Source organism: Scleropages formosus, chromosome 21, assembly GCF_900964775.1.
Source record: "Scleropages formosus chromosome 21, fSclFor1.1, whole genome shotgun sequence".
Classification (NCBI taxonomy): domain Eukaryota; kingdom Metazoa; phylum Chordata; class Actinopteri; order Osteoglossiformes; family Osteoglossidae; genus Scleropages; species Scleropages formosus.
This window is the reverse complement of record NC_041826.1, coordinates 19,069,438-19,091,839: the sequence shown is the minus strand read 5'-3', so window position 1 is coordinate 19,091,839 and position 22,402 is coordinate 19,069,438. Positions and strand designations below refer to the sequence as shown.

Genomic DNA, 22,402 nt, shown 5'->3' with positions numbered 1-22,402 from the left:
TTATTGCACCAGTTTACTCCCTTGGGGGCATTTAGCTGTTCATGAGGTAGATGGCCTGAGGAAAGAAATTTTCTTGTGCCTGGCTGTCCTGGTGCTCGGTGCTCTATAGCGCCGGCCAGATGGCAAAGGTTCGAAGAGGAAGCGGCCTGGATGCGAGGGGTCTAGAATGATTTTGCCAGCCCTTTTACTGACTCCGGACGAGTGCGGTTCTCCGAGAGCTAGGGGGGATGTGTCCGATTCCTCCAGCCGTCCGAACTATCCGCTCTAGTCTTCTGATGTCTGATTTCGTAGCCGAGCCGAACCAGACAGTTATAGCGGTACAGAGGACAGACTGGAAGACTGCGGAGTAGAATTGCAGCAGTAGCTCCTGTGGCAGGTTGAACTTCCTCAGCTGGTGAAGGAAGTACAACCTCTGCTGGGCCTTCTGCACAATGGAGTCTATGTGGGGCTCCCACTTCAGGTCCTGTGAGATGGTGGTGCCCAGTCTCAGGTGCGTCCCCTCCCCCTCCAGCCTTACGCCTTGTGTTGCTGGGTTAGGCTCCGGCTTGCCGTGACCCCGCTTGGGACAAGCGGCTTCAGCGAATGTGTGTGTAGACTGGCGAGGGGCATTTAAAAAACATGAAAAAGTAGTATATTACCGCACAACACATTCCAGTCCCTTTGATCATTTCCTCTTGCGTCTACAGCGTCAAGGCCCTGTGAATTATGATGACCCGGGGATGGCTATACGGTTACATCTTTCACGGGTCTCATCCCACGTTACACAACTGAAGCAGAGGGATTGAGGACTGTGTGTCGTAATGATTGGCTAAGGGCTTGGAATTATAAAAGTCTGCAGCATTGACTTCCTGAAAGGCAAACCTTGATGGCTAAAAGGAGAATTTATATTTAGAAACACTATTTGAGAGGGATCTCAGGGGTTTTGGTCCCGGTCCGATAACGTTTCCGTTGTTGTGGATATCTTGTGCCACCTGTGGAAACCACCACACGATTCCAGTGCTCGCTTTGCTTCCTCCTCTCACCCTCCCCGATGAGAAATGTTTTTTTTTTTTTTTTTTTTTTTACACAGCTGCGAAGGTGAAACTAAATGTTTTGGCCGCTATCTCGGTTAAGAGGTGGTTTACGCGGGGATTTTCACACGCTGCCTCGCCTAAGAGAAGGTGGACGCTGGCATCTTCACCGCTAGGAGAAGGTCTTGGCAGGGTTTTCACAAAGCCCAAGCGATTGCAACACAGCAATGTAGTTTGCCACTCAGTTTTGTGGCTAAATGTCTGCAGTTAATGACACCAGTGCATAATAGGACACCCCCCCCCCCCCCAACCCCATAAGGAAACACATATTCAGTCCAAAATCTTGCTGTCAACCAGGATGCGGTGACCTGCCACCTTTTCTTAGCTCTCATTGCTTTTTGAGGTGTGTTCTCATTGCGAGGCTAAATGTGTGTGCAGCTGTAAGTGTGTAAGGTGTTTTGAACCCCTGCAGAGGAAGTAGTAAGTGTAATGTGAGATTTTGTCTTATTTCACAGTCTAAGATCCCTAGCAGTTGTGTAATTGGCTAGAAATCAATTATCACTCATTTCTGATGTTTACAGTATTGCTTGAAAGGATGGGTAAATACCGGTGGAATTCCCTTGACCACAAAACCTGTGTAAATTGACCAAAGATGAATGTCCGTTCTTTGTGTCAGCAGAACTGGTGTGAATTTGAGAGCTAATATGAGATTTGTGTTTAGCATACAAGGGGTGTGTGGTGGCACGGTGGTGCAGTGGGTTGGACCGGGTCCTGCTCTCTGGTGGGTCTGGGGTTCAAGTCCCGCTTGGGGTGCCTTGCGGTGGACTGGCGTCCCGTCCTGGGTGTGTCCCCTCCCCCTCCGGCCTTATGTCCCGAGTTGCCGGGTTAGGCTCTGGCTCCCCACGACCCCGTATGGAACAAGCGGTTCAGACAGTGTGTGTGTGTGTGTTTTTAGCATACACCCCATGCTCTCTGCTCCTGGGTTTGTAGGATTCCTGCTGGCTGACTATTTTTAGGGCTTGGTTTAAAAAAAGTGCTCACCCTCCTTCCACAAACCCCCGGAAAGCCTCGTGCGGTTTGTGCTTTCTCTCATTCTCTGCAGATGTTACACACATTTGACCTTGTGTCCCTAGTGTCTGTATTTACAGTATGTATCTGAAGCGCTATCCTTCACACACAGCTTATGAATCTATGAATGAATCCCGAACTAAAAGGGCAACACATGGAAATGTGACAGTGAAGAGCTTCTGGGCTTTTGGAGTCATAAACTGTTTTAGTATTTAAGCATTGAGCAGTTTGTGTTTTGCCAAACTAAGCAGGATAGACTAAGAAAACTACAGTACACAATGTCTGCAACTGCTTATCCCGAGCGGGGTCATGACAAACTGGGAACACAGGACGCAAGGGGGAGGGAACACACCCCGGATGAGACGCCAGTCTGCACAAAGCGGCCCAAGCAGGACTCGAACCCCAGACCCGCCACACAGCAGGCACCGGCCAAACCCGCTGTGCCCCCCTCTGAAAACTACAGTAGAGAAACTAAATCTTTTTGTTTTACTTTTGCTGTTGCATTTGGGGTGGTATGATGGGTAGTGCCACTGCTGCTTCACAGCTCCAGGGATGCTCTTTCTGTGTTTCATCCCACAGTATGATGAAATTGCGACTCTGAATTGCCCTTTGGCTACTTGTGTGAATGTTCTGCCATGGACTGGTGTCCTACCCAGGGTGTACCCTGCTTAGCCTTCCACCCTCTGTTTCAGGGATCGGCTCCGGAGCACTGTGACCCTCACTTGGACCAGCAGTGAATGATACTTAGCAAATACTTGAGTGAGTGAGTGAGTGCGAGAGAGAGAGAGAGAGAGAGAGAGAGAGAGAGAGAAAATCTTCTCATAAGCAGCAGAGCAGAGCTGACTACACAGGAGGATAGTGACCCAAATGCAGCATCTGTCAAGTGGTCAGCTTGCAATTCCACAAGTAGAAAGGAACCCAGCAGCCACAAGTTAATTACAAAGTTGCCTCTGTAGGCTGGTGGTTATTAGCAGGTTAGAAAAGAACACTGCCAGCAAGTGCAGGCCTTGTAATTTGGGATTAGTTCTGGATTCTTCCCACTCATTTCCTTCACACAAGGCAACTCCAACTTCTTCTCTCATGGCCTTGGACAAACCTGTCAAAAATGAATGCTTTGTTTAAAATGATGTTTTTTCTCGTAATAAGAAATGTAAACGTGTCATAAACTTGGTGGAAACCGTTGGCTGCATTTTTTTGGTCCTGGCATTTTGCGAGGTCTGGTAAATTGGAGAAATGCTGGCTTTAAAGGCGGCCACAAATTAAAGGGTTCCAGAGAGTGTGCGCGCATGCCTTCGTGACTCAGTAAAGCTGCCCATTTTTCAGTGAGCATGTGCAGGTATGATGGAGGTTTCTGAGCCTGGTTACAACAATCCACCTGTACCAGCTGGGGAGATTTAGAGTTAATTCCATCCTAAATATAAAATGGGATTTTAGTACTCGAGAACATATTAGTACATTCTCACTCCCACCTCCCAACACATCCTGCACTGGCATTTTTAAAAGCTTGGTTTGAGTATTTTTAGTTTGAGTTTTTCCCCCCCAGTACTTCAGTTACACCCTTAGGATGGGCGGATTTTACATCTTTTTCCCACTTGCTTTTGATTCTAGATTTTATTTTGGTTGGTCTGTGCTCAAGGGCTGCGACAGTATGCATAAAAGAAGGAAAATAAGCAGATTAACTTTGGTGTGCTGCATATTTATCGAGGTAAGTGAGAAAATGAGATTGTTTGCTTAGTTAGTGTACTTTGGACTGTAGAGTACAGTGACCTGTACCTTGTGTCCGAGTGACAGCTCGTGTAAAACTGTCTTCTGCTTGTGCATGTGACAATGCTGTACTTTTTAAAAAAAAAAAAAACCCTGACGCCGTCCACAAACTTTGCATTACTCGAGCCGATTATTTTTATCTTACATGATGATCTAACTCTGGTACAATTCTGTGACACACAGTGTATGTAAATTATCTCTGGCGACAATGATTTTGAATTATATCATCACCCTCACTCCAGCTCTCCCAAGAAAATACGAGACGTTCTTCTAAAAAGTGACTCTCAACATGCGTCCCGGTACAGTGAGAATGAAAAGTTAAGTGTCCCTCTTCTCTTGGCAACAACGTGCAACTTCCGCGTTACTCGACGCACATTTTGACTGGTTCGCATCTGACGTCAGAGGTATTGTTATTTGTTACCTTTCCGACTGAGAAACTGTACCTGCACGGCGATTGGAGGATAAAATGATGACCTCATGGTGTGTGTGTGTGTGTGCGCGCCACTGTGGGTGTGCTCTCCGGTGAGGTTCGGTGGCTCAGCCGTGAGAGCGAGAGAAAAAAAAGGGCTTCGCCGCTGTGTGTCTCGGACCCCGACTCGAGGTTGTCGGTTAGAGCGGAAACGGCTTCAAATAAATAAATAAATAAATAAATAAATACATACATACATAATCTGTTACTGTAGGGGTGCGGGTAAACGCCGGCTTCAGGAACTTAAGTTTCGGAAAGCTTGTCAGATTCAGAACAAGACAAGAATATAAAACTGTCGCCTAATTTCCAGACTGCGAGGGAGTGAGAAGGACACGCGTCGGAGCGGTAAAGTACTGTACAGTATACTTAGTTTACTGTAGTCGGTGTACTGTGCGCGCTGTCTCCTCAAGTTAGACGCGGCGGGTTTGTCGAACTTCACGTCGCGGCACAGAGAACTTTCTAGTAGCTCTGCCGCTCGTGACTGACTGTCCAACAGGTAATCGCCGCGGCTCGGAAAACTTTTTGTTTAGTGCTTATTTTTTATTAATGTGGCAAAATCCGGAGTTGCCCGGCGTTGAAAGCGAGCGCGGGCGTTTTTTCCTCGACAAATGACGTGGACGAGCACGATGAGCAGTGGCTACAGCAGTCTGGAGGAAGACTCCGAGGAGTTCTTCTTCACCGCCAGAACGTCCTTCTTCAGGAAGCCGCAGGGGAAGCAGCCCGAGCTCCAGGTGAGGAGCCCCCGCCGGCGAGCCGGGAGGGCCTTGCGCGGTCACGCACGGCGGCGGCAGCAGCCGAGGGGGGTCCGGGTCCGGGGGGGGTTTCCGCGGTCAAACTGATGAGGTTGAACGTGTCGTTCGGCCGAAATTGGTGCCGATTCGTGTCAGTAACCAAACTCGTCGCTCTGGTAGTTTCCACCCCACTCCGGTTTCTTCCTCTGCCAAAGCAGGTTTTTTTTTTTTTTTTTTTTGTAGTAAAAGTGAAAATGATATTTCAGCGGAACAGTGTAATTTTGTTATGTATATTACTGTATATGTATTTCATGGCGAAGTGTTTTTTTTTTTTTTTTTTTTTTTTTTTTTTTTTCCCCCCCCTCTCTTTTTTTCTTTTTCCCCTCTTGCTCCCCGCCCCGCGCCGCACGTTTCATTAACGCAGGTGGGGGCCGCGAGACTCCGCTGTTTTACACCTGCTTTTGTGGGCGACGATGGATCTTTTTGAGCACAATGAGTCATTTAACATGAGTAAACGGGAAGGGAGACGTCAGGGTCGCGTATAGTCGTTGCAGAAGCTGCTTTTGTTACGAGTCAATCTGGCCATGATCACTAAAAGAGCTCAGCTGTACCTTGACACAGACGACGTTGTGTGTGTGTGTGTGTGTGTGTGTGTGTGTGTGTGTGTGTGTGTGTGTGTGTGTGTGTGTCACCTGGAAATTGCTGTGTGTCCAGATAATGGGAAGCTTTAATTATGGAGTTAGGAGTTTGCCACATCATTGGGGAAGATTCCCTCTTAACTTTATGTAAGTGGAGGGTCCTTCTCATCCCTTCCTACTTAGTACTTGTGACCGAACCTCTAAGATGAACACATTTTTGTGTACATGACAAGTTACTTTAAAGTTCACTGATTTTGCTGTGTGTCAGAGAAGTGCGCGCGCGCACACACACACACACAGACAGACAGGAGTGTTTCGTGTGCTTGAAGTGGCTCATGGGAGCTGCAAGGCACATTTTGCTGAGGAGGCATTTATGGTTTACCCCCCACCCCCAGCTCTGCTCAGAGTAGTTGGTCAATGGGCTGTATTGTTTATGAAATATCAGCATAAGAGAGAAAGTCCCTTTGCCACTGTGCTTATGGAAAATTATGAAAATTCACCTTAAACCATGCAAATGTTTAATTGGTCATTGTTCAGAACAGAATGAATTGCTGATGTTACAGTTCTTCTACTTGAATGATAATTCTGGAATTTGAAACTACCCCCCCTTAGTAAAATGGTTTCCTTAAACTTCAGTTGCATGTCTCTAAATTGTCAGCTGAGCAGTTAAGATCGTTCCCCTTTCATCATTCCTCTGTCTTTTAAGGTCAAAAGGCCTTTACAGTGTGTGCTTCTTAAACACAAGATGAAATGTCTACATTCTTACTTTCCTGCTGTTGTCATACTGCTGCTCATTTCCTTTTGTTCAATATACGTCGTCAGCGCGGAAGCCTTTTAGCTGCTGTCTTAGAGCAGGTGCTACATTGACTCAGTTTTTGCCGTACTTTAAATTTGCATGACTTTTTTTTTTTTTTTTTTTTTTTTTTCTCCCCCCTTGAATTCTTCGACTCCTTTGTTTCCCATTTGTGAAACGTTGTCTGAAGTTAAGACTTATGAGTGGATATGTAGTAGAATTTTTTTTTATTATTTTTTTTTTATTTTTTTTTATTTTTTTTAAACACAGAGTGGCCTGGTGGTTTTGTGCTGTTGTGGTGCTGAAGGAGTGCTTTGTTTGCCAATGAAAACCACTGGTGTTCACTTTGTGTCTGTGTGCATATAATGGTTAGAGAATGCAAACATGTCTACGCTAAGCATGTTTTAATTCCCGCCTAGCCAGGGCGGTAGGTGTCCGTGTAGAAGCACCTGAAACGATCTTGTTCGCTTGGTGTGTATGAGTGTTTTCAAGGTGGTAAGAAGGTCATTGGTGGTTCTTCCAAATATACGTGCAACAGTTGCTGTTGCTGCGTTTTGGAAATTGCAGGAACATCTCTTTATAGGGGAAGAAAACTTCCATATATCGTTGCAATTACCTTTTCTATATTCAGATACTGTGCATTAACATTGATGCTTTGGGGACATTCACTTTTTTTTTTTTTTTTTAACTCATCAGTGTGCAAGGATTTTTGGCTTTAATCTGGTCGTTCGTATTCCAGTCAAACTAGTTCCTGTAGCGCATCTGGACAAACCACAAGTGTGCTTGTTCTCCTATCTCATTGTGTTTGCGGTGGTGCAAGGAACCAGTTTTATGCGGAGAATGCAGAGCTACGGTGCACCTGTAGTTGCCCTTTGTACAGTCTGGTGGGTGATGATACTGTCCATTTTTACCCACCCTGCATTCCAGTCTCCTGTCAGTATTCCTGGGTATTTCGTAATCTTTCTCTGCTCCGATTTCAGTCCTGAGCTGCAGTTGCTCAGTGCGATCTTCAAGTTCAATGTTTTTTAAAATGACTGCTGTCTGATAGTGTAAATTATATAACATTGGCAGCTGTATATATTTATGTCCTATAAGTAACTTTTCTGGCCTTGTTGAAGTTATGTCTTACTCAGATGTGGGGTTATGCTTTGTTTGCTCCCCTCCATTTTTTCTTTTCTGTGTGAGAACATGAAAGACAGAATGTTTAGTAATTTGAGTCTTTAAAATAAGTACACCATGTGGATCCAGAAAGATGTTATTTTTGTCAGCAGATTTAAACTTCTGCACCTATCTAATGTTTCAAAGGAGCCCGATAGCCCCCCCCTTATTATGAGACAGATTTTTTTTTCCTAATTTTTTTTCTGTGCAGCAGTAAAATGTAAATGCCTACAGCCCTTCAGAAACCTGTTAGTTCTTATTGTTGTTTGCTGAAACAGGCCGTGCTATGCGGGCATCCTTTAGATTGGCAGTGGTTCAGTCACGGTTCTGCCCCATTTTCATTGCTGTGAGACAGTCATTGAATCTTTTGGAAAGAAGTTCAGCTTATACAGAGTTCACATTTTCACTTGGTTGACATCAGAAGAGCTGCAGGAACTGAAAGTGTAGACACACCCTTCGTTCAAAGTGGGAAACAGGCGCTATAGATTGATGCAGTCGAGTCATTTTCAATGGTTTCTCTTCGTGTTGTTGGGTGAAGAAAGAACAGTGTTTAAATGGACTGGTGTCTGTGTACCGGACAGTGAGGGTTTATTACTGGGAGGTCTTTGAAGTCTTAATTTGGTGGTAACCGGTGGTTACCATTTAATGTTTTTGGGGAGCACATTGTTGATTTGATGAAAATGGTAAGGCATGAGGAAATGTTAAGTGTGTGGGTGGCAGAGTGGGCTGCGCTGGCGTCGAGAGCTTTGAAGACGGATCCCCGGCGGGCCTCGCGTGTTTACAGTCGGCCAACCGGAGGGAATGGAGCCGACGTTAAGCAAAGCCATAGAGCATGGGCCTTTTCCCTTACTTCTGTTGGAAAGGCTGAAACTGCAATTCACAAAACTGTTGGAGACAGAGAACAAGCACAATGTCAGCAAGTGCTGCGAACACTGTTGGTTTGAAAAGTGAGCTCCACGACGCTGTGCCTGCTCTGTTCACTCAGCAGAGCTTAATATGGCTTTGCAAACAAAGGCATGGCAGGCAGTCCTGTCCCTGAAAGCTGGTTAGGCCTTTAGAGTTCCTGCTGATAATCTTGTCATAGCAGCTATTGGAACAACACAGAATCTGGGCTTTTGTAATAGAAAGCACTTTGTAGGAGTCATTTGTTCCAAAACACATTGAATTCCTCTGTTCCTGCAGTCCGAGCCCACCATTGTTTCTAGCAAGACTTGTTGTGGTTTTTTTTTTTTTTTTTTTAAATGCCTTGTTGTTCTGACTTTTTGCACCGAATAGTAAATGTTCAAGGATTCTCTGTGGATTTCATAAACCTGTGTGTACATGCCTCTGATTCAGAATCTCAGCATATTAATAGAGTGCTGCCATATTCCAGATGATTTTCCCACGTTCTTCAGTTAAATAAGGGGTTGCATTTAAGCATGTAATGGTACACTTTGGAAGGGAGTATCAGTCGGTGCAAAGCCTTGGAGCAGATTTAAAAAAAAAAAAAAACCTGTTGGTCCTCATTGCTCCAAGTGTGCCAAAACACTCCAGCAATCTCTGTGCAAAGCCTCTCAGCTGTGGCATCGAGACGGACTTAATGATGGCAGTTCTTAGGAATTGCCAAAAAAAGAAAATGCTGTCTGATCTGATCACCCACAGTCTTTTCATGCAATTTTAGGCATGCAATTTGGCGTTCTTGCGTACGAGATCAGAAGATGGACAAAAAGTTGTTGAAGCCACTGTGATTTTAATTTTGAACAGCCACTGAAAACCCAACCCCTCAACATCTGCTCTTCAGACAAGGTAATGGTATGCTTTCATCCAGGGTGAAGACTTAAGATGTTCAGCCCCAACTGGTGATCAGTTGAGAGTAAAACATTTCCCCCACTGTGGGAATTTCTGCAAGAGTCATCTGTGTAGGATTTGTATTTAGGGCCTGTGGCTTTGAAGAGGTGCAGGCTTGATCAGGGTTGCGGCATTTCGGACACCTCCGGTTCAGGGTTTGGCTTTAGGTGCTTTCCCCACATCAAACGTTGCCTTGTTTACGGTACGTTTTTAAGCAGCTTTTCTTGATTGTTACTTTGCATTGGTCTACCAGATGTTTTACTTCTCTACATGAGAATCTGTGTGAGCTATGGTGCCCAGAAACACCTGGCTCTCTTAGAGTATGTAATTAGAGGGAAAGGGTCTCCTTTAAACATTTTTCAGGTAACCCAAAGTGAATGGTGGGGAATCCCAAGTTCTGAAGCCTGCTGGTTTCCGAGATTGTTTTCGATGACTCTGCAGCTCTACCTCAGGAGGCGAGTTACGGCACAATACATGTCATCAGTACCGGGGGGGGAGTGGAGCCCCTTCATCTGTAGGCTTAATTTATGGGTCCTCTTTCGGAGAGCTAATGGAAAGAGTTCCAGAAGTTGAACTGACTTATGAGTATACCATTTTGGCATTTTGAGAGAAGGAGCGCTTGCAGTCGGCAAAGGTCATGCCCACCTCGTTCAGGTCAGCCATGGATTTTAGTAGGTTAATGATGCACGACCATGTCTAAGATGATAACACATGGCAGGCATATAGCTAATCTGATTCCCTTTTAAAAAAAAAAAAGGCTAATCGCTGCCATGAGTGTAGCCTGTTGGCTCTGAATTGGAGCCCTGGCTTGTCTTTGATGCCATTGAGGGGGAAAGGATGAGAAATGGCATGTGGTGAGATGGTGCAGGTCTTCCTAATGGTGTGTGTGTAGTTAATTCATGTCAAGACTGAGTACAGCACAGTTCATAGCCCTCAACAAATGGTGCACTGACGTAGAGAAGGCTACCTGAGTACAGTTGTTTCTCAGGTGTCGTTGGCGCACACACGCACACGCCCGTGTTTGTGTGTGTGAGGTGAACCTGTACTAAGTTCTTCCATATGTTGAACAAAGGAAATGTTTCACACGTGACCTGTATTTTAGATATGTTCTCAACTGTTGATGTTCACCATATATTTTAACCACACAGTTAATGGTTATGGAAGTTTTAGCAGTGCTGTGTTGTATTTGAGTTATGTCTTAAGAGGATGATTCACAAGCATGGAGTACTGCTTTGTTACCAATGGTCTTACAGGGCCTTATGTCATCCAGATTTTCACAGGATCAGACTTAACCTGATGTCCCAGCATCTCGTCGTAAAATTTCCAGAAACCTGGTTCCGAGCACCTTTAGTGAAATATTTAAGACCCCAGAAAGCAGAACTTGGTTATAACAGCATCTCTACTCACTGCACCACCTCCCACCAAAGGTGTACCTGTGTACTGGAGCAACACAAATGTTTATCATTTAAAGACACCTAAGAATTTGATGTGCTGGTGCCTTCGGAAGCATTTCTGAGATGTGACAAATGTGGAGTTCTGATATGTGCAACATTTCAAATGGATTTCATTTGGGTCACAGACTTGTGAGTTTTGAAATTGTGGCTGCAAAGGCCAAGAAATTGAACAGCTTTAGGAGCTTGTGAAATGATGTCGAACTCCACGCATGAACTTCAACATAATACTGATGGATTAGGGTGACAAAATAGCAGTGAATCAGCTTATTGCATAAATTCAGCAGATGGAGAAGTAGACAAATGTGGCTGGTTGAGTTCATCAGAAGTCAGAGGCGCGAAGATGGAGGCAGGTTTGATGAATGCAGTTTCTGCCTCTGATAGGTGATGTCATTGTTAAAGCAGGGACCCGTAATTTTGTTTAAATACAGGCAGTCAAGCGACCTGCAAACACTCCTCTAATTATGGGTGTGTTTGTATTTGTGTCTTCCCCTTTGGTATCATTTGTGGTCCACTTTGGTCTTCTGCAACATTTGGATAATGTGATAATTTGTTTATCTGGATTTCTTAAGTGACACTTGGAGAAGATGATTACAGGAAGGAGGGAAGGTAAAGTGCGAGAGGCTTTGGAGACGATTAACCTCTTAAAGGCTCCATTGACTCCATAGCATCGCTGTCCTTGAGTCTGGCACAGGCTTTGTCACAATGAGGTTAATGAAAAGCATTCTCTGTAAAAGTGGGGCACCCGATAGAGCAGTGGTTAGAGCTGCTGCCCTTAAACCCAAAAGGTTGCAGGTTCAAGCCTCTCCTCCAGCTGTAGTACCCTTGAGCAGTGTACTCACCTTAAAATTGCCCAGGTGTATAACTGGGTGAATAGTTTAAGTACTTTAACATTGTAAGTCATTTGGGAGAAAAGCATCAGCTAAATAAATGAATGTAAATGAAGGGTTTTGTTGAAAGGTGCCACTGGATGGACCCGTTTGTCCCTCCCAAGATTCCAGAATTTATACAAGCAGAGATTGACTTGTGATATGAAGATGGTTGCTAATAGACCTGCTGACAGTCTCCTTTTATTTTGCTTTGTTCACGCTTGGTTTGAGTCGTTCTGTATCTCTTGCTTGTGTGTTGCCGCCGCTGCTGGTTTTCACCCGGCAATGTATGTCCGTTCCAGATTCATCACCGGAAACAGGACTTACCTCTGTCCTAGACACGATTGTACAGGAACGACACTGGGCTATGCGCTGTATTTTCTGTTCTGCTAATTTCTACCAATATGTTTTGGCTTCATAGAGTTTGTTTGTGTGTGGAACAACAAGCCTGCTTGCCCTGCCGGTTGTGTGTATGTGTACAATTTGGTAAGGAATTCTAACAATGGAGGAAAAGGTGTGGCCCTGGGCAACTTCCTCTGGCTTTTTAAGAGGAAGCTGTGGGGTTTGACTTGCTACATCAGGCCAAATTTGAGCTTTGCAACAGCAGACCATCGCATTGTAGGTTATTTAAAACGGCCAAGCGCAACCGCTGCTCACACGCTAACCTGTCTGAACGGTCAAATCTGTTCTGAGCCATGTGGATTAATTTTGCTGTGTTGTGCAACGATGAGGAGTATGGCTGCCTCCTTTATGCCCCCCTGGCTGTAGTGAGGAACGGGCCGTTCTTTCCAGAGGATGGCCCCCTTCGGCAAGCCACCTGCTCTTGCATCAGATCTTGTGGAGCTGAGAAGGACAGCAGAAGCCCTCTTGGTGCGCGATCGCTGAACCTACAGTGTCAGAGTAGCGCCTAAGGCGTAGGGCCTTCGTGTGACAAAGCACCTCAGCGGCACACGTTAGCCCCGTTAAGGCCTTTGGGCAGCGCTTTGTATCTAGTGTTGCTTTGCATACTTTTGTGCACTTTAATCATACTTAGGCACATAACCCCTTAAAATGACCTGCACCTAGTTGTCTTGGTTTTCTGACCATCAAACTTGCTGTGCACTGCACATTTTGTAAAGGGTAACGATGACAAAAAGTGATCAGAGGAAGTAGCCGCGAGTCCCTTCCCCCCTCCGGTACATTACCTCATCGGCTATGTTTGTGTTGCCTCCCGTCACGCACTGCCTGTTAACACCTTCCTTGCTCACCCTGTTTTTCCTTTTGCCGCTTTGCAAGCACCCACTGCTTCAAAATGATTTCCCTCGATCATATTTGTTGGTGGCTCATAAAAACGCCTAAAAATACAACTGTTTTGTGCTCTGCTAACCGATGCTTGGAGCTGCTGTTCTTCCAGTGAAACAGTTCTTAGCTGCTCTGTCAGACCATGTATCTGTTTGCGAGTGAGAGAGTTTGGTCATTAAAAAGTTCATTACTTGGAGGCCATTGCCCTGTGAATTGTGAAAGGCCCTTTTGATGTGTATGCGGAGTAAGTTTGCTTCTGTCTGCATGCTGGGTGGAGCCTCGTGCCTTGTAAATTGACTTTTTATATGAGCAGCATTTTTACAGCAAGACAGAAATGACCACAATATGTAATGAAGACATTGCGCTTTACCAGCGTGCCCTCAACTGCTTTCTTGCAAGGGTTGGCATGCAGAACTTTTTAGTTGCATGCCTTGAAACGTATGCTTAGATATGTGCTGTGAATGAACTGGCCATCATGGGGTCTTGCTCAATGGGTACTTGGAGCACAAAGTCTACATCATCCTTTTGGATGAGTCAGTCAAAAGAGGAAGTGCACTTTTTCAATGAAAACGTGTGTGCATTCATTTTACCGCAGAGGAAAGAAGCCAAGAGTCATAGTATGCATTGTAGTTTTTACCTTGTTTGTTGGGTGAAGAGATGGCGAATGAATGTTTAATGTGTTCTGAAGATCAGGCCTGTCCAGAGTATGGGGCTGTTTTAATGGAATGTGGTTGACTGGTTTGCAGGTCCTTTAATATTTTAAAAAAAAAAAAAAAAGGTGCCGTTTGGTGTTTTCTTTTTGTCTGGGAAATGTTGGGGAAGCGCTTCAATCTGTTAACAGTGCTTAAGCAACACTGCAGAGCAGGTCTGTTGGCCTCTTCCTACAGATTATCTGTTGTGGATCAGTGGTTTCAGCGACAAGGACATTTGAAAATGTAGTTTAGAAACTTAATTTAGGACTATAGTTTATTTGCTTAGAAATAAATGCAAAAGGTTTTTTTATTGAACATGAATAACTTGCTCAAATGTCTGAAGCCCATTGTGCCAGGGTTTGCACTAATGAAGAACTTCTTTCTGGGAACTTCGCTGCAAGAATGCCCATAATTGTGCAGCAAGTTTCCATTTAAGGTGGTTTCTAGAAGGGGTTGGCGGAAGGTGAGATTCATGGGAGATGAGCCCTAATTAAGGATTGAGTGAATAGGGCTAGAGATTTTCATAATCCTTTCAGGATCTTCCTACTATCATGTACTGCCCTTGACATGTCTGTACCGTTTCGGTTTGCCGCCTCGGCAACCTTTTGCTTTTTCCTCTGCTGGAAATGGTTCAAAGCATGTGTGTTGGTCTAGCAGCAGTGTTGTTGTAGTGTTCACATGCAGCATGAAAAGTGTGCCATCATTACTGTAAAAATGAGTCCAAAGATGATAAAAGCACTACAGCACTTCTAGTCCTTGCTTGATTTTATTAAAATTAGAATAACTAAATTTAAAATAACATCCAGATTTTTTTTTCTTTCTCCCTTCCCCCCACAATGGGGAAAGAGGTATTTGTAACTGTGCACACAGTGGAAGACTTGTGTTTTTAAAAAAAAAAAAAAAAAGTACAGAAGTGTCATTTTGTATTGTAGGATTGACTTTTTTTCTGTTACCGTGGTACTGAGAAGGTACTCGGCATGTCTGAGCGCATTACTTGTGCTGCTCTAATCTGGTGATGAGTCACACAGTAAAATAAGCTTTTGGAGGTCAGGGGTCAACATGAGCACACAGCTCCTTGAGCTTCATAGCTTTCCATGATGCATGGCAAAAAACAAGGATGTGAATGAGTACAAACATCACATGTTCAGTCAGAGAATGACACCGTTACAGCCATTTATTTTGATGGGGAGTACGATTGTTTTACTGTGTTCTGGAACCTGAATGCAATAATCGTTTTCAAAAGTTAGTTTACAGTCTGAAACAGATGTGAGATTCCTGGTGCGTGTTGTCATAAAGGTGGTATGTACATCATGGCTTTTCCCTTAACAAGGAATACTGCTTTTTGTGATACCGGCATCCCAGAGACGGGTGTTTGGTTTGCTAGTCCTGCAGATGGTGGCACCTGCTCTGCTGACATCTCCTGTTTGTTCTTCGGTGGGATGTGACGTGGCAAAGTGGATCTGAAATGTTGCTGATGGGCTCTCGAACCGTTTTCAACATGCTAAGGGAGACCCCTCTTCTCAGTCAGACGTTTCCATGGACTAAATGACATCTAAAGTGTGTCTGTCAACTTCCAGGTTTTCAGGAATTTCTCAGATCTGCAGGGATTCCCAGACAAGAGGGAGAGAAATGACTGTTCTTTCAAACAAGTCTCCACTCAGCTCTGTTATTGTAAGGACGTTGCGAGACTGTGCCTGCGTGTCAGCATGTTGGCACCTCAAAGCGGGCAAAGCTTTGCCGTATATGGGGGGAGTCACTGGCTTGTGTGTACCCAGTGAGTGCTTTGGGATAGCTTCAACTGCCTCTCCTCCTCATGTAGGCGGGGTGTAAGCCTAGGACATGACCATGTAAGAGCAGAGTACAGCAGGGCCTCAAGCCTCTCCTGAGCGAGTGAGGACGGGTGTTTCAAAAACACTCATCAGAAGAGTGTGTGTGTTTGTGTGGTATTTTGGTGGAGATGTAGAAGTGGTTTCCTGTGTGCAGTCTTGTTTTTTGACCCATCCTTTTCGGACTCTTTCTTCAGCTTGTCTGTCTGCCATGAGGTCCTCCCTGGTGTTCTGCTTATGTTTAACGATGCCTGACAGATCAGAAGTCCCGTGGTTAGTGTGGCAGCTACCGGTGTTGCTTGATGATGCGTGTAACTCATGCCCAACAGCTGCATTCATAATACCACAAAATATTAATAGCAGGTTAAAGAGAATGTTTAGTTTTATTTGAAGTGCCCAGCATAAAGTTGGATCTACCTCAAAGAATGTGTCATGGCAGTATGTGTGGAATGTATTCCAATTAGAGAAATGGACCTTGTACAATTGTATAAGCAGTCAAATCTATAGAAAGCAAAGTAAAATGATTAGCCTTCCTTTTGGTGCATAAGATTTTTCTCTTGCAGTGGTGGCTTGCTGTCCATAACGCCTGTTTTCCTCCATATTTGTGCAGGATGTGGAGAAGGAGAAGGAACTGCGTACTCAATTCAGCAAGGAAGAGGTTCGACACAAAATTGAACTGTACAATTCCTCCGTCAAGGACCATCTTAAAATGACCCTGGTGTGTAACCATTTCGATTTATCCTTTTTGGCAGAGTTTTGGGGCATGTTGATTTAACAGCCTAGCTCACTTGGATCAGCTTTGTGAAATTGTTTTCAGAACAAATGATCTCAGCAGTAATACACACACAGACAAGTTTCATTAATGTCTGTGTATATGTATTTGTCTAGTTGTGTTTTCAAACTTTGGGAACGGCTAGTCAAATTACATAGTTTGTTGATTTGATGCTTTCCTCAGTAAAAAGAAGTTAAAACAACCTCTACACAACCGTACTGAAAGTATGTGGGTTGATGTCAGAAGGTGCATGCGACACAACTTTAGAATATTTCTGAAATAGAAGACCTCTGCAGGAACGAGTGGTTAAAAGAAATCCTAAAACAAGAATAGAAAGACTGTTAGCTGGCTACAAGAAATGTTTGGAGGCAGAGATTTTTGATCTGATCGCCCCTAAGTACTCACTGACAGGGTGCCCAAACTTTTGCACATGGTTGTACTGGGAGTAGAGCTCAACTGTTTGAGATTTTCCTTTGGTGTTCATTGGAGTCTCTTGCTTTTAATCCATAAATGGAATACATTTGTATTTTACTAATTTACTAACAGAATTTGGACCAAAGGTCTCCTTGTAACTCAGAATTGTCCTCAATTAAGTGACTGATTCAACACAAACAGTATTGTCAGCATCTTGCTACCTTAACTAAAGCAACAGGTGATGATGATAGACCCATATCCCTGTTTATTTGTTGGGAAGAGCTTCTCAAAATTTTGGATGTATGTAATATTATTAAAAACATGCTGAATAAAATGCATGTGCAAAATCCATTGTATGGTGATTTCCCCCCCCCCCCCCCGTTTTGACTGTGTTTTACTGCCTGTTAGTGGCAGAAAATAAAATGCAGGCCACCTTTACTTGGCAGCAGAGAAATTTTGTATAGCTCATGGTTTAAAGCATATGAATCGAATCTTTTTTTAAAAAACTCATTCAGATGACGCTTTATTCCAAAGCAACTTAAAATGTTAAGCTACCAGCTGTTCCTGTTGTAAATTTTAAAACTATTTCTACAAACAGAATGCACTTGGGGGCACAACTTCAGGCTTTTTCAGATGGATTACATTGATCTTATTTTTTTTTTTTTAAATTATTTTCATTACGTGTGAGACTTATGAAAACTACCTACCAAATATAGAGGCACTGAGTCACAAATGAGACAAGCAGTCGATATTTCAGGTCAAATATAGTATTTAATCTCCAACTTGCTATCCTTTCTCAATTTCACTGTTTTGTTTCTCTTTTGGCATGTGATACGCAGAAGAACATGACACTGTGTCATATAAAGGGGACAGCTTTCAGTTGACCCCCCCCCATAGGTTCACCTTTCAAAAAGGCTTTGATTTTCTTGATCAATGTTCTGACAGTTTGAAATTTGACGCTAGAGTCAATTCTTTGTACATCTTGGGTTTTACTTCCATAGCCTTAAAAACCTTAAGATATTTAAATTATCATGAGCAATAAGTATTATTATTACTAGTACAGCATAGCACTTTGTGCAGTTTGAAGATTTTTAGTAATTACCTGTAGCTAATGATTGTGATCAGACTAGCTATTTACTGCCCATGTTCCATCTGCATTATGCTGAAGTAAGTCTGAATATTGTTTTTCTGCATGAAGACAATGTCACATCTCTTTTTGATCTAATAACTACCCTAGTAAAATCAGTCTTATCTCTCTGTATCCCATAGAACCCAAGTGGTGTTTACACCGGCTTCATCAAGGTTCAGCTGGAGTTACGGCGGCCCATAACTGTGCGGAGTGGGACCGGGGGCCCTGGTGCCGAGGAGGCTTTCTACCTGCCCCGGGGGGCCGTGAACACGCTACACATCAGCAGCACCCACACAGTCCGACAGGTCATTGAAGCCCTGCTGCACAAATTCACTGTGGCAGACAACCCTGCCAAGTTTGCCCTCTTCAAGCGCTGTCGGCGAGAGGACCAGGGTGAGGCTTGATGTTGTAATTTTTGGGAGAGCGATACTACTTCTGTCAGTTCCTGAGGGCTACAACCCTTCACTAATTCAAATCTTAACTTTGCAGTCATCCTGTAAGAGAAGTTCTAAGGTATCGTCCATGTGCGATCATTTCTGACACATGAACTTGTTTCCTGTGGGTGTGAAATTGTCTTGTCTGCTTGGTAGGGTAAGGTTGGGGTTACCCCTACAGCACGATGGCAGAGTGCCACAGGGATCCCGAGGGGACAGGTCCGGGAAATATGTGTGTGCTTGGTTGGGGGCACGTGGGAATCCCAGCCACTTGCTGCTGGCTGTCACCACATTCCTCTTCCCCACCCTTCCCCTCACACATGGTGAAATACTCTGTCCCACACCCACATTTAAAGATTAATCTTTTTTTTTTTTTTTTTTTTATTTTAAATACATGCACACATTGCAACAGTCACCAGTTGCTCTCCTGCTGCATGTAAAACAATATTATCAAGTTTCCACCCATGTTGTCTCCCTGACAGCATGAGTGGAAACTTGATGATAATGGTTGAAATGCAGCAGCCATATGGTGAGACATACAGCAGCAGAGGCTCTCTCTGTTGTAGTGTTATGTTGATACCTAATAAAGATTTTTATATTTCAAAGAAAAATCTGGGAACACACTACTATTTTAAGCACTGGCAGTTTTTCTTATACTGCATGCTCCATATCCAAATATGTCTCAAAACTAAGGAAAATAACGGAAGACATCAAGGATTATACTTTTGGATTAGAGTCTTTCTGGATGAACTTTTATGGTGCTGGGCTATAGCACACGCCACAGTATGTGGCAGGTGCTTGGCAAGAAAGTCGGTCAGAAAATGGCACACCAGCCCCCACCATCTGTCAACAATGCAGCTCAGCTGTTGTACACCAATATCTGGAGTGAAGCAATGATATAGTAAAAGCGATGGGGGGCAGTGAGGTTGACGGGAACAGACGGGACGTTTGTTAGACGCGTTGCTCGGTAACAGGGCTTATAAGCTCCCTAATTAAATGTGCTGTCTAGACGGGCTGAGCAGATTTTGGGAGAAATTTTATAGTAATGTACTTACTGAGAGATGCCTGCTGCCTTGCCCCCAACCACAGGGAGTCAACATTCGGCATTCTTCAAACCCCGAACGTAATGTGTACGTGTATAAAAGCGAGGAAGCATACATGTGGTATCAACGTTGTAATGTAGTGCAACTTGAATTGTTCTGTTTCCATTGCAAATCTCAAAATGCAGAGAAGCTATGACTGATCTTGTGTGTTAGCTGATGGAGGCAAAAATCAGCTGTTTGCATACTGTTGTTTGTCCTCACATGTATGTGCACCCCCCCTGGTGTGTGTGTGTGTGTGTGTGTGTGTGTGTGTGAGAGAGAGAGAGAGAGACACACAAAACACAGCTGTATGTCTCTGTGTCTGCAGTATACATATGCAAGCTGGCAGAGGGGGAGCAGCCCCTGTTCCTGCGTCTCCTGGCAGGACCGAGCGTGGAGAGCTTAAGCTTCGTCCTGCGGGAGCAGCCCACCGGAGAGGTCATAGTAAGCGTCTCACTTTCAGTGTCTTGTAAGACGAGGCCCTCAATTTTCATATTGATGAGTAGCATGTGATCATTTAGTTTAAACAGATTATTGTAATAACAGAATAAGCTACAGTCATGCACCGTACAGCAGTATCAGTTTGACTGGTGGTGGTTTCATTTTCTTGCCCTGTTCCCCTTCTCTGCAGTGGGATGCCTTCTCGATCCCAGAGCTACACAATTTCCTGAGGATCCTGGACAGGGAGGAGGAAGAGCAGGTGCAGCTCTTGACCAGTCGCTATGACTCCTACAGGCAGAAGCTCGAGGAGGCGCTAAGGGCAGCGGGACACCCCGGGTAGAAGTGGTGGGGGTAGCGACAGGACCGGACTGCAGTACGAGTCACCCCGAAATTGGTTTGTGGAGCCTCGATTCCTGCTGCTTCGACGTCCCATAAGTTGTATGCAGCACGCAGGGTGAACACAAGGGCACTTTGCTGCAAACCTTGTTAACTCTGTTAATACTCTTTGAAAGTGACAGTGGTAGGAGACCTCTGGAGCGACACATTCTGAAACTTCCCATACTGCACCATGGCTGCAGTGGTCACACATTTGCTCTCTCACTCACATTTTCTGCCTGTCTTATGTTCTTATCATTTACTGTTGTTTTAAGTTTTTTTTTTTTTAAAAAAACGTGAAGAATTTTAAACACTGAGTCTTTTATATTTTTATTTAATTGGTGTATGCAATGGTTTGTAAATATTTTTCTCATTTTAATTTATGTGGTTGAGGCTTTTTTTTTTTTTTTTTTTTTTATTTAAAAGTTCAAGGGGAATTGGCAAATAGTTAGTTATTTTTAAATTCTTCCATCATGGTTGATGTTGAAAGTTGGCTTTGAACATCAAAAGGACAAATGGGAACAAAAGCAGTTTTTTCTTTTTTTTTTTAATTGAACACTGAGATTCAGCCTTTTTTCTGTGACGCTTTTAGGGCTGCTACAGATGTGTTGTCGCTTTGCCCGTGAATAGCTTTAGAAATGACACTCGGTAAAGTTTGCAGGAAGTTGCATAAAATTTGGGACCGTGTTCGAGGGAATGTGACAGATTAAACTTGAGAGACTAAGCAGGGTGCAAGGACTTAATTAGTGCACAGGCAAACGTCGAACCACCTTAGAGTGGTTTTACTACGCTGTGACAATAAGTTGTTTGATCAGTAAGTGGGCAAGTTAAGTGGAATTATCATTTAAGCCTGTCCTTGTGGAGGCGATGGGGTGCAAGTGGTTGAATGGATGGAAGGAATAGTGAAAAGTTTGGCAAGTGGGTACAGGAGAAAGTTGGAAAGAAAAGAGGGCAGTATCAGAGCCAAAGTACTGTGGAGTCCAGTGTTGCATGTTTGCCTTAATATCTGTGTTGCTCATGAGTGCTGGCTGCAGGGGCCCAGAGGGCTAGTGAGTGTTTGTCTGGGGCATTCTCATTAATGAAGTAGTAAGACCTATTCCTGGCATCTCTTGAAGGGGTGTAAGACACCTTGGTTACCAAGAGAACTGTGACACCCAGCTTGCTCATTTATGGGTGTATTCAGCTTCGGTGTCAAAACTTTCCATAAACAGCCTGTATTTTACCAGTGGGTCGGACTGAGACCGAGTAGATGCTGGTATCGAGTGTACGTTGAGGGTTACTGAAATTGGAAAGTTGAGTTTCTGCTTTCAAGGTGACTTCTTAAATTTGGTTGACCACTTTTGATGGAAGCTGAACACCAGTGCGTTGCACTCTGCGGACACATGGACGTCCTGCATGTGAACTGCGTGCCATGTGATAGCTGTTGCTTTCTCAGTATTGCAGCAATAAGTGAGAGGGCACAAAACCCCATAATTTTCTGTATGCCGCCCACCCCAGCAACACGCATCCTACGAACCAGTTGGCAGTATATTCTGCCTTGACACCTCGTAATGAAGACTTTCAGTAATAACAGTAGCCTTGATGGCGAGAAATGCACTTTTGCAGTTCATCTTACCCTGTACAAAGCTTAGGTGGTCCCCATTAATTCGGACCATTTTATTTACTGCGGAAACAGAAGAAAACGTGGTAATTGACAATCGTGTTATGAAACCCATTTTACGATATGAAAAAACATGAGTGCAGTGAAGTAGCCACGTTCCCCCAAGTTTCATATGTTTGATAGTACTGCATGATGATTTTTCTGATGGGTACTGCAATGCAATATAAAATGTGCGAACGGGACATTGTTCAGTCCTGAGGATGTGTAAAATGGCTACAGAGACATCTGCTGGGATATCTGCTGTAAGTGCATTTTCAGTTTTGTCTTACATATGCATAGCTGACGACAGATTGTGAGCACGTACTGTTTTCCCTTTAGTTTCTTTCTACGGCTGTAACCAAAGACTTTATAAAATTGCAGATTAATTTGCAATTGTAAGTTTTGCCTGGTGCAAGCAGTTATATGCCTACTTAAAACTCAGAAGCTGGGCTCTTTTATAATACCACAATAAACAGCTTTATTTTAGAATTGTGGCTAATGCTGTTTTAGATGATGAGAGACGATTGCCTAGATTTTAT

The 22,402-nt window shown here is 44.0% G+C and overlaps 1 protein-coding gene across 2 annotated transcripts in view; it reads left to right on the top strand.

Moving 5' to 3' along the window:
* rassf3 (Ras association domain family member 3) overlaps positions 1-20,518 on the top strand; it is a 43,525-nt gene extending 23,007 nt beyond the window's left edge. Inside the window, exons 1-5 of one of the 2 annotated variants that reach the window (XM_029247573.1) lie at positions 4,352-5,042; positions 16,188-16,295; positions 18,033-18,285; positions 19,737-19,852; positions 20,040-20,512. In XM_029247573.1, coding sequence (XP_029103406.1) covers positions 4,920-5,042; positions 16,188-16,295; positions 18,033-18,285; positions 19,737-19,852; positions 20,040-20,189 — 750 coding nt within the window. In that variant the 5' untranslated portion in view covers positions 4,352-4,919 and the 3' untranslated portion in view covers positions 20,190-20,512. Of the gene's footprint in view, positions 1-4,351; positions 5,043-16,187; positions 16,296-18,032; positions 18,286-19,736; positions 19,853-20,039 lie in introns of those variants that run through there. The other variant, XM_029247572.1, reaches the window with a different exon arrangement.
* The last annotated feature ends 1,884 nt before the right edge of the window (positions 20,519-22,402 follow it).